The 12387-nt window shown below is 46.8% G+C and overlaps 1 protein-coding gene across 1 annotated transcript; it reads left to right on the top strand.

Annotated features, from left to right (window-relative positions):
• Positions 1–30: 30 nt before the first annotated feature.
• On the top strand, positions 31–12234 carry LOC116810397 (uncharacterized). Its single transcript, XM_058437171.1, is given in 8 exon segments — positions 31–151; positions 1026–1090; positions 8189–8378; positions 10443–10505; positions 10598–10920; positions 11101–11195; positions 11232–11538; positions 11541–12234. Coding segments are annotated over 5 exon segments (1236 nt in total). The 5' UTR covers positions 31–151; positions 1026–1090; positions 8189–8378; positions 10443–10482; the 3' UTR covers positions 12029–12234.
• Positions 12235–12387: the final 153 nt, after the last annotated feature.

The following is a 12387-nucleotide window of genomic DNA, read 5'->3' as shown; positions in this document are numbered from 1 at the left end:
GAAATGCCAGCTGAAGCATATGCCTTGTGAGCTTAGGGGTGCTACACTTGACCATGGCAGCAGTAAAGATGACTCTGAAGAATGGCATGGGATGGATCCTTTTGAATGCACTCAACCAGGGGTCTCCAACCACAGGGCCACAGAGCCGGAGGTGAGCAGCGGGCGAGTGAGGGGAAACTTCATCTGTATTTATAGCCCCTCCCATCGCTCCCATGACCACCCGAGCACCATGTCCTGTCAGATCAGCAGCAGCATTAGATTCTCATAGGAGCACGAACCCTGTTGTGAACTGTGCATGCAAGGGATCTAGGTTGCATGCTCCTTGTGAGACTCTAATGGCTGATGATCTGTCACTGTCTCCCGTCACCCCAGATGAACAGTCTTGATTCAGGAAAACAAGTTCAGAGATCCCACTGATTCTACATTATAGTGAGTTGTGTAATTATTTCATTATATATTACAATGTAAGAATAATAAAAATAAAGTGCACAATATATGTAATGCACTTGAATCATCCCGAAATCATTTCCTTCACCCTCAGTCTGTGGAAAAATTGTCTTCCACAAATTCACTCTGTTTTTTTGGTAGAGACAGGGTCTTAATATGTTGCCCAGGCTGATCTCAAACTGCTTGCCTCAAGTAATATATCCCTCTCAGCCTCCCAAAGTGCTGAGATGGTAGGCATAAGCCACTATGCTCAACCAAGACTGAGTTTCTTAAACCAAATAAAGATTAAGTGAGATTACCTGAGCCCAGGTGGTTGAGGCTGCAGTGAGCCCTGATTGCACCACTGCACTCCAGCCTAGGTAACAGAATGAGACTGTGTCTCAAAAAATAAAATAAAATAAAGTACAATAAAATATAAATTAACCCTTTATAACATTCCCAGTAACTTTTCCTCCTAAGTGTTCCCCACAAGCCTTTGAATTTTGTTAAATTTTCACATACCGTTTAAACCGTTTAAGAACTTATGTCTGTCTGTGTCATCCCTCTTTTTCAAAAGAATGTCTTTTTGTAACTTCCAGCTGAATCTACCATGAAAGACTTCAGAATCCAGGAAGAGAGACTGACTGGGCAACATCTTATTCAGGTACAAAAAGACTTGGACTATAACTCAAAAATGATCAAATAATAGTGCATGCATCAAGTGCAATGGGAAGCTCTTCTGGAGGGTGAGAGAAGCTTCCAGTTGAGGTAACATTGAAGCTGGGTCCTGAAAGATGAGGAAGAGTTGCGTGAGAGTGGGGAGGGAAGGGGGAGGTGGAGAGATGGTGAATGGGCTGGGGTGGGATAGAGTGAGCTGCCCAGGCAGGGAAACCAGCACTGTAAAGACCTGGACAATGAAGATGGCACATTTTGTTCAGGGAATGGTGAAGTAAGAGTGGCAGGAATGCATTGGAGAGACAGAATTTGCTTGTAAGGAATTTTACCTGAGAGACCTCATTACAGTTCCTAATCTGTTGATGTTATCATGCATCCCTGTCCTTATCAAATAGTTTGGAATAGGTATAATGATCACAATAACACCAATCATAGTATTTCATTAGTTCTCACAAAATCACAGGTAGGTGCCACAGTTATCCCCATTTTATGAATGAAGTGATGAAGACTTAGGAATAATGAGTGCTTTCCCCAAGCTCACCTGGATATTAAGACTGAGTCAAATGTTGGGGGGGGGTCTGGTCTGACTTTAATGTTTGCTTTGTTCATGAGCACCACGTGTTGCCTCTCCTATGCAGTTAAGCAGGTAAACAGGTGAAAGAAAAGCCTGTGTTTGTCTCTACTCACACACTTCTGACTGAATGTGTGTGTGGAGTTTCTACACCAAGTTCTCCAATGCTCTGGATATTAACTGGGTATCCCACAGTTTTATTCTGACACTACCTGGAGTTGGCACAGACCCCACAAGTTAGGGGCTCAGTCCCACGAGACCACCCTCATTTCAGATGCCAATGGCAAGTCTTAGGTTGTTAACCTGTACTTTTGACCAACCTGTTAGAAATCGGGTGTTCCCATGACCCTCTTCTTGGGTTTAATAATTTGCTAGAACAATTTACAGAACTCAGAAAAACAGTTTATTTTATTTTTTTCTGAGAGACAGGGTCTCATTTTGTTGTCCAGGCTGGTGTGCAGTGGTGCTGTCATAGCTCATTGCAGCCTGGACTGCCTGGGTTCAAGTAGTCCTCCCACCTCAGCCTCCCTAGTAGCTGAGACTACACACCTGCACCACTACATCTGGCCAATTTCTTTTATTTTTTGTAGAGATGGGGTCTTGTTGTGTTGCCCAGTCTGGCCACAAATTCCTGGTCTCAAGCGATCCTCCCACCTCAGCCTCTTAAAGTGCTGGGATTACAGATGTGAGCCACCACATCTGGCCAGTTCATTTCCTTTACTGGTTCATTGTAAAGGATACATCTCAGAAACAGCCAATGAAAGAGATGTACATGCTGGATGTGGTGACTCACGCCTGTAATCCCAGCACTTTGGGAGGCCGAGGTGGGAGGATTGCTTAAACTCAGAAGTTTGAGACCAGCCTGGACAACATGGTGAAAACCTGTCTCTACAAAAAAAAAAAAAAAATAGCCGGGTGTGGTGTTGTGTACCTATAGTTCTAGCTACTAGGGAGGCTGAGGTGAGAGGATGCCTTGAGCTGGGGACAGGGGAGGCTTAGGTTGTAGTGAGCTGAGATTGTGCCACTGTACTCTAGCCTGGACAAAAGAGCCAGACCCTATCTCAAAAAAAAAAAAAAAAAAAGGAAAGAAAGATGCCCAGGGCAAGGTAAGTTTGAAGGGGCACAGAGCTCCCATGCCCTCTGTTGAACATGCTATCCTCCCAGAATCTCCTGTGTTCAGCAACCCCAGGAGCTCTGCAAACCCTGTTGTTCAGGGTGTTTATGGAGGCTTTATTATGCAAGCACGACTGATAAAATCTTTGGCAGTTGGTGATTAAGTCAATCTCCAGCCCCTCATCCTCCTGGAGTTCAGTGCATGAGGCTGAAAGTTCCAAGCCTCTAATCATGTGGTTGCTTTTTCTGGCAATCAGTCCTCCTCCTGAAAAAATCTAGGAGCTTGCAGTCACCCAGTCATCTCAACAACATCACCAAATGCATTCTTGTCATGCTAGAGATCCCAAAGTTCTTAAAGGCTCTTGTGTAAGAAACCTGGGACAAAGACCAAATATTAAAACAAAAGATGCTCCTATCACCTCTAAGACTGAGGTCTTTATAAGAGCTTTAGAAGCTCTGTGCCAGGAACCAGGGACAGAGACCAGATATATGTTTCTTTTGTTTTCTTTTTTTGAGGCAGAGTCTCTCTGTGTCATCCAGGCTGGAGTGCAGTGATGTGATCATAGCTCACTATAGCTTTGACCTCCTGAGCTCAAGCAATCCTCCTACCTCAGCATCCCAAGTAGCTGGGACTACACATGCATGTCACCCATGCCCAGCTCATCTTTGTAGAGATGAAATTTAGTTATGTTGCCCAGGCTGATCTCAAACTCCTGGGCTAAAGCAATCATCTCACCTCAGCCTCTCAAGTAGCTGGGACTACAGGCACACACCACATCCAGCTAACATTTATTTTCATTTTTTTCTAGAGGTGGGGTCTCAGTATGTTGTTCAGGCTAGTTTCAAACTTTGGGCCTCAGATGTTCCTTTTGCCTTGGCCTCCCAAATTGTTGGGATTATGTGTGGCAGCCACCATGCCCAGCAATCACAAGAGTCTTTATAGAAGAAAGAGGGTAGGAGAGTCAGAATTGGAGCAGGAGATGTGGTGATGGAAGCAGCGGTCAGAGAGGGAGAATTGAAGATGCTTCACTTCTGGCTTTGAAGATGGAGTCAGGGGCCATGATCCAAGGAATGGGGGTGGCTTCTAGAAGCTGGAAAAGCCAAGAGAACACTTTAGAGCCTTCAAAAGGAATGCAGCTCTGCTGACACCTTGACTTTAGCCTTAATAAATCTAGTTCGGGCTTCTGGCCCCCAGAACTGTAATATGGTAGATTTGTAGTGTTTTAAGCCACTAAATTTAGGAAATTGCAAACTATGTTGCAGCAGCAAGAAGAAAGGAACGTGAAGCCAGGCATGGTGGCTTATGCCAGCAATCCATAGGAATTTTAGGCAGGAGGATAACTTGAGGCCAGGAATTCAAGACCAGCCTATGCAACATAGTGAGACCTTGTGTCTACAAAAAATAAAAAAATTGGCCAGGCATGGTGGCTTATGCCTGTAATTTCAGCACTTTGGAAGGCCGAGGTGGGTGGATCACCTGAGGTTAGGCGTTCAAGACCAGCCGGGCCAACACTGCAAAACCTCATCTCTACTAAAAATACAAAAACTAGCCGGGCATGGTGGCACATGCCTATAATCCCAGCTACTTGGGAGGTTGAGGCAGGAGAATTACTTGAATCTTGGAGGTAGAGGTTGCAGTGAGCCAGGATCGCACTATTGCACTTCAGCCTGGGCAAGAAGAGTGAAACTCCGTCTCAAAATAAAATAAAATACTAAAAAAATTAGCCAGGCATGATGGCATGCACCTGTAGTCCCAGCTACTAGGGAGGCTGAGGTGGGAGGATCGCTTGAGCCTGGGAATTTGAGGTTGCAGTGAGCTGTGATTGTGCCACTGCACTCTAGCCTTGGTGACAGAGTGAGATCTTGTCAAAAAAAAATAAAGGAAGGAAGGGAGGTGGGGGGAGGGATGGAGGACAGGGGAGGGGAGGGGAGGGAAGGAAAGAAAGAAGGAAGGAAGAAATTAGCATGGTGGGCATGGGGACAGATGGCAATGTTAAATAGTATGGTCAGGAGTGGCCTCCTAAGTGAAAATTAAGCCAAGACTTGAAGGAGGGGAAGGAGCTGGCCAAGGTGCTGAGGGAAGAGGATTGTGGGCAGAAACAACGGAATAAACTGAGGTGTGTCTGAGGCTCTGGAAGGAGGCCAGTGGAGCAGAAGGAAAGAGGGAGAGAATTAGGGCAGGAGGCCAGGGAGTTGCTGGGCAGGGATCAGTACAGACCGTGTAAGCCCTGGGAGGTTATTGCTGGGCTAGATAGGAAATTCAGGAGGGTTCTGAGCAGGGAGGCGACATGATCTGTCTGCCGATTTAAAAGCATTCTCTGGCTGCTGCGTTGAGAAAGACTGTGGGAAGATTTCGGTAGATGCATGGGGGCCGAGCTGTGGCAACATCCAGGCGGGAGATGATAGTGGTCTTGACCAGGGTCATGGTGGTGTTGAGAGATGGTCAGAGGAGAGAAGTAGGGGAGGAGGCCAGGGAGTTTCTGGGTGGGGATCTTCAGTACATGTTGAAGACAGTCAACAGGATTTTCTGACAGACTGGATGTGGGGTGTGAGAGAAGCCAGGGGTCAAGGTTGAGTTAGATTCTTACTGAATTATTAAGTAATTTTAAAAACCGCTACTGCCTTTCTCAATCCTATCAAGTATGGGATGCTAGATTAAAGAAATCTCTTCAGCCTCAGTACAGTGGCTCATGCCTCTAGTCCCAGCTGTTTGGGAAGCAGAAATGGGAGTATCTTTTAAGGGCAGGAATTCAAGACCACCCTGGGCAACATAGCAAGACCTCCTCTCTACAAAAATATTTTTCTTTTTTTTCTTTTTGAGACGGAGTTTCGCTCTTGTTGCCCAGACTGGAGTGCAATGGCGCATTCTCGGCACACCGCAACCTCCACCTCCTGGGTTTAAGTGATTCTCCTGAGTTCAAGCGATTCTCCTGCCACCTCAGCCTTCCTGAGTAGCTGGGATTACAGGTGTGCACCACCACATCCGGCTAATTTGGTATTTCTAGTAGAGACGGGGTTTCTCCATGTTGGTCTTGAACTCCTGACCTCAGGTGATCCTCCGACCTCAGCCTCCCAAAGTGCTGGGATTACAGGCATGAGCCACCACGCCCGGCCAAAAATATTTTTCAATATTTAATAAAATAAAATAAATGTAGCTAGGCATGGTGATGTGTACTTGTAGTCACAGCTACTCAGGAGGCTGAGGTGGGCAGATCTCTTGAGGTGTCAGGAGTTTGAGGCCAGCTTGGGCAACATAGCAAGACCCCTCACTCTACAAAAAATTTAAAAAATAGCCAGGTATGGTGGCACTCAACTGTAGTACCAGCTACTGGGGAGCTGAGGCAGGAAGATGGCTTGAGCCCAGGAGGTTGAGCCTGCAGTGAGCTACAAGGGCATAGCCACATTCCAGTCTGGGTGACAGAGCAGGACCTGTCTCACAACACAAATAGAAATACAAATAAAATAATAAAATCTCAAGTCAGAGCCTTTTGTCTCCTGCAGCCCTTGCAACCCCGGAGCTTTGCAGTGGGGTTTATGTCACTGGGAATGAGGAGACCCCTGCCCAGTGTTGTTGCCTGACTAATCCGTGTTTTAAAAAATATATTAATTGGGCTGGGCGTGGTGGCTCATGCCTGTAATCCGAGCACTTTGGGAGAGCCAGGCAGGTGGATCACCTGAGGTCGGGAGTTCGAGACCAGCCTGGCCAACATGGCAAAACCTTGTCTCTACTAAAAAAATACAAAAATTAGCCGGGCATGGTGGCGGGCATCTGTAATCCCAGCTACTTGGGAGGCTGAGGCAGGAGAATCGCTTGAACCTGGGGGACAGAGGTTATGGTGAGCCGAGATCACGCCACTTCACTCCAGCCTGGACGAAAGAACGAGACTCCGTCTCAAAAAAAAAAAAAGTACAATATCAACATGTAATGGTTTTATTATTAATATGTAATGAATAATAAAATTTTTTTTTTCGTGATGGAGTCTCGCTCTGTCACCAGGCTGGGGTGCAGCGGTGCGATCTCAACTTACCGCAACCTCCGCCTCCTGGATTGAAGCGATTCTCCTGCCTCAGCCTCCCGAGTAGCTGGATTACAGGCATGTGCCACCATGCCCAGCTAATATTTGTATTTTTAGTAGAGGTGGGGTTTCACCATATTGGCCAGGATGGTCTCGATCTCTTGAGCTTGTGACCCGCCCGTCTCGGCCTCCCAAAGTTCTAGGATTACAGGCATCAGCCACCGTGCCCGGCCAAATATTTTAAAAATTTTGTCTTGTATTACTTATATCAACATGTGATAGTTTTATTATTAATATGTAATGAATAATATTTTTAAAATTTTGTCTTATTTTCTAATTTTAATATAATTATTTATATAAAGAAAAAGTCTTAGAGAGCTTCAATAAAGTTAAAAAATGTAAAGGGATGCTAGACCCTGAAAGATTGATAACTTCTAGTTTAGAAATATTCAGAGTAAGCCACATACAACTTGCACTTGGTCTATTTTCTTTCTTTTTTGTTTTAGGAGATGGGGGTCTCACCCTGTCACCCAGGCTGGAGTACAGTGGTGCAATCACAGCTCACTGCAGCCTTGAACTCCTGGGCTAAGGATCCTCCTGCCTCAGCCTCCTGAGTAGCTGGGACTGTAGGTATACATGATGACATCTGGCTAATTTTTAAATTGTTTTGTAGACATGGGGTCTCACTTTGTTGGCCAGGCTGGTGTCAAACTCCTGGCCTCAAGTGACCCTTCCACCCCTGCCTCCCATCCTAGAGGTACCAGCCACCACAATGAGCACTTGTTCAATTTTCTAAAAAAATAAAAAATTTCTAAAGTAAGGCTGTGAGATTATGGCAGGAAGATAAAAGTAGAAAAACAGAAGAATAAGTTCAAATGACTTATTCACACATATTCTTTTGATAGTAAGAATAACTTTTAGTAGATACATTTCTTACAAACAAAAGGCAAATAAACAGTGTACAGGAACTTCAACACACACTGTACAATATTTCCACTTTGCTGACATCAGTTGTGGAAATTCTTCATGGTTTACTTGACTGTCGCTATCAGTATTTGGCTTCTCTGATCATTTTTATCAACTTCCTCATCTGTTAACTTCTCTCCAAGGTATGTCATATCATGACATACTGCTGCTGCACGAACATGGCCAGTGTCATTTTATTAAACACGTAGAATGCTTCACTAATTTCTTTTTTTACCCTCTGTCTCTGTGTCTTGCATTTTTCTTACCTTTATTGTCAGAAACTCCAGAAAGTCAATCATACTAATTTATCACCATTTGCTTCATTAATTTATACTTTGCTTATATGGAATTTTGCCCAACAGACCTCACTACAATTTCTAACCTGTTTTTTGTTTTTTTGTTTTGTTTTTTTCTGAGACAGGGTCTTGCTGTATTGTCCAGGCTGGAGTGTAGTGGTGCCATCACAGCTGACTGCAGCCTCAACCTCCCAGGCTCAAGTGATCCTCCCACCTCAGCCTCCTAAGTGGCTGAGACTATAGGTGCTTGCTACTATGCCCAACTAATATTTGGACTTTTCCTGTATGGGGGTTCCAGAGGGCTGACTGTGAAATGTGAGTATGTATGGATTTTGGTATATGCAGAGATGGGGGGCTGGAACTGATCCTCTCTGTATACCGAGGGATGACTGTATATGTTTTTACAATTACGCTGTAGGACACATATTGTTCCATAGCCTTGAAAATGATAATTTTTAATGAAAATTGTTTTTAATTGAGAGGAATAATAATAATAAAAGTAGCAGCTGGCCAGGTGTGGCAGCTCACACCAGTAATCACAACACTTTGGGAGGCTGAGGTACGAGGATGGCTTGAGGCCAAGAGTTTGAGACAGGCCTCAGAAACCAAAGGAGGCACCATCCCTACAGAAAAGTACATGAATTAGCCTAGTGTGGTGGCATGTTCCTGTAGTCCCAGCTACTTGGGAGGCTACCATGGGAGGATCACTTGAGTCCAGGGAGGTTGAGACTGCAGTGAGTCATCATCAGGCCTCTGCACTCCAGCCTGAGTGACAGAGTGAGACCCTGTCTCAAAGCAACAAAAAAGTAGCAGCTAACATTAACTGACCTTTTACCAGGTGCCTATAAATACCATAGTATAATTTCTTCTAACTGTTTCTTATTTCACTTAACCACTCTGTTTTCAATTACTCCCAGAATTCCACTGTGTTTATGCAGATGACCTTTTGTTTAGATTGAATTGTCTCCCCAAGGTATTTCCAGAAGTAAGATTACTATAAGTCATGGTGAATGGGCATTCTCATTGCCCTCGATGTAAATTGACAAGGTTTTGGGTGCCTCCTGGCTATAATCCCAGCCCTTTGGAGGCTAAGACAGGAGGATTGCTTGAGGCCAAGAGTTGGAGGAGGCAGTAAGGTGAGACCCTGTCTCTATTATTTTAAAAATTTGCCAAGCATTACCCTGGAAGACTTATGTACAATTTAAACACCCCTCATAATATAAGAAAGTGTCCATTTCACTGTACCTTTGCCAGCACAGGGTATTATAATTTAATAAGTTATTTTTTGTTTGATTATTTTAAATAGATAAAATACCTCATATTACTTGGTCACATTTCAACATGTTTCCTTAGCTGATTAGCTCTATTTCTTTTCTGTCTGTAAATGGTTGTTGTTGTTGTTTTGTTTGAGACAGGGTCTTGCTGTGTCACTCAGGCTTGACTGTGGTGGCATAATCATGACTCACTGCAGCCTTTACCTCCCAGGCTCGAACTATCCTCTCACTTCAGCTTTCTGAGTAGCTGGGACTACAAGTGTATACCACCACTCTCAGCTAATATTTTTCTTTTTTTGGATAGAGACAGGGTCTCCCTGTGTTGTCCAGGCCAATCTCTAGCTCCCGGCCTCAAGCAGTCCTCCCGTGTTGGCTTCTTAAATTGCTGGAATTTCAGGCATGAGCCACCATGCCTGGCCTGGGCTAGTCCTATGTTCTCTAGAGTTCTCTTTACTTTGTGCTAGCCAGTCTCTCATTATGCTGTTCCCCTGTTATAATGAATAATTCTCTGTATTAAATTTTACCACTTTAAACTTTTGAGTGGTTTATGTCTCCTGATTGGACTCTAATATGCTAAGAAGGGTCCCTGGAGATAGACTCACACAGATGGGATTTGGGCATAGGTTTGGTTATCCAAGGGACCGTGCTGAGCTCCTTGCCAATGGGAAATGGGATACTGGTGATTTCCAGGAAGTGACCTCACAATGACTCAAGCTACCACTTACTGTTAATTGTGATGAAATGCCAGCTGTGGCACATGCCTTGGGAGCTAAGTGGTTGCTGCACTTGACCTCTATGAAGACTGGTGTGGGAACAGTCCTTTTGGATGTACTTCAGCAGGGGTCCCCAACCCCTGAGCCATGTAGCTGTAAGGAGCCACACAGCAGGACGTGAATGGTGTCGAGTGAGGGAAGCTGCATCTGTATTTACAGCCACTCCCCATTGCTCACATTCCCGCCTGAGCTCCGCCTTCTCTCAGATCAGCAGCAGCATTAGATTCTCATAGGCGCATGCATCCTATGCAAACTGTGCATGCGAGTGATCTGGATTGCGCTGTCCCTATGAGAATCTAATACCTGATTATCTGTCACTTTCTCCCATCAAGTTCAGATGGGACCATCTTGTTGCAGGAAAATAAGCTTAACATGTCCACTGATTCTACATTATGGTGAGTTCTATAATTATTTCATTATATATTACAATGTAATAATGGAAATAAAGTGCCTAATAAATGTAATGTGCTTGAATCTTTTGGCTCAGCTCCTGCCTCCCGGCAGCGTCTCCAGATCCAGAACTTTCTCCATTCGGCCTCTACGGGCCAAGCTCTTGGCTCACAATGGCCTATTTAGGCCCATACCCTACCTCATGGCAGTCTCCACAGATGAGGCTACTGCCTCATGGCAGCCTCCACAGGCCCAGCTCCATCGTTACAATGGCCTCTTTAGGCCCAGCTCCTGCCTCCCAGCCTTCTCTCCAGGCCCAGAACTTTCTCAAGTCAACCTCACAAGGCCCAGCTACTGCCTCTCATCAGCCTCCCAAGGGCCATCTTTTGCCTCACAGCCACCTTCCAAGACTCAGCTCCTGTTTTACAGTGGCCTCTTGAGGCCCACCTTCTGCCTCCCGGTGGCCTGTACAGGCCCAGCTCCTGCCATACAACAGTCTCTTTAGTCCCAGCTCCTGCCTCTGGGCAGCCTATACAGGCCCAAAATGTCCATAAGTCGGCCTCTCAAGGCCCAGCTCCTGCCTTCCATTGGACTCTCTAGGCCCAGCTGCTGCCTCCAGGTGGCCTCTACAGGCCGAGCTCTTTCTCCTGGCTGTGCCTGGAGGCCCAGCTCCTGCCTCACAACAACCTCTTTTGGTTCAGCTCCTGCCCAGCTCCTGGTGGCCTTTGTAGGCCCAAAACTGCCTCAAGTCAAGCTCTCCAGACACACCTTCTGCCTCCCAATGGCCTGGACAGGTGCAGCTCCTGTGTGACAACAGCATCTCCAGGCCCAGCTCTTGCCTTCCAGTTGACTCTCCAGGCCCGGCTTTTGCCTCACGGAGGTCTTCACTGAACAAGTTTCTACCTGCCTCCCGGCAGCCTCGACAGGCCCAGGTCCTGCCTCACACTAACCTCATTATGCCCAGCTCCTGCCTCACGGCGGCCTCTCCAGGCCCAGCTCCTGCCCCCGACGGGCTGTCCAGGCCCAAAACTTCCTCAAGTTGCCTCTTCAGGCACAGCTCCTGCCTAACACTGGCCTCTTTAGGCACAGCTCATGCCTCTCGGTGGCCTCTCCAGGCCCAGCTCCTGCATCCCGGTGGCTTCTCCAGACCGAGAACTTTCTCAAGTCCGTCATTTCAGCCCAAACTCCTGCCTCCCATCAGCCTCTCCAGGCCCAACCTCTGCCTCACAGCAGACTCTCCAGGCCCAGCATCTGCCTCACCACAGCCTCCCAGGCGAAGCTCCTGCCTTTTGGCAGCCTCTACAGGCCTAGCTCCTTCCTCCCAGTGGCCTCTCTAGGCTCTCTAGGGCCTCTCTGGGCCATTCTGGCCCAGCTTTTGCCTTTTGGCAACCTCTTTAGTCCCAGAACTTCCACAAGTGAGCCTCTCCAGGCCCAGCTCTTCCTCGCAGCTGAATCTCCAGGCCCACCTCCTGCCTCACAACAATCTCTTTCGGCTCAGCTCCTGCCCAGCTCCTGGAGGCCTTTGTAGGCCCAAAACTTCCTCACGTCAAGCTCACCAGCACAACCTTCTGCCTCCTGGTGGCCTGGATAGGCCCAGCTCCTGCGTGACAGTGGCCTCTCCAGGCCCAGCTCTTGCTTCACGGAGGTCATCCCCGGCCAAATTCCTGCCTACCTCCCAGCAGCCTTGACAGGCCCAGCTCCTGCCTCACACTGGCATCAATAGGCCCAGTTCATGCCTCACGGTGGCCTCTCCAGGCCCAGTTCCTGCCCCTGACAGGCTCTCTAGGCCAAAATCTTCCTCAAGTTGGCCTCTCCAGGCCCAGCTGGCCACTCTTTAGGCCCACACTGGCCTCTTTAGGCCCAGCTCATGCCTCTTGGCAGCCTCTT

This window comes from Hylobates moloch, unplaced genomic scaffold, assembly GCF_009828535.3.
Source record: "Hylobates moloch isolate HMO894 unplaced genomic scaffold, HMol_V3 SCAFFOLD_1, whole genome shotgun sequence".
NCBI lineage: Eukaryota > Metazoa > Chordata > Mammalia > Primates > Hylobatidae > Hylobates > Hylobates moloch.
This window is presented reverse-complemented; position numbering and strand designations above follow the sequence as displayed.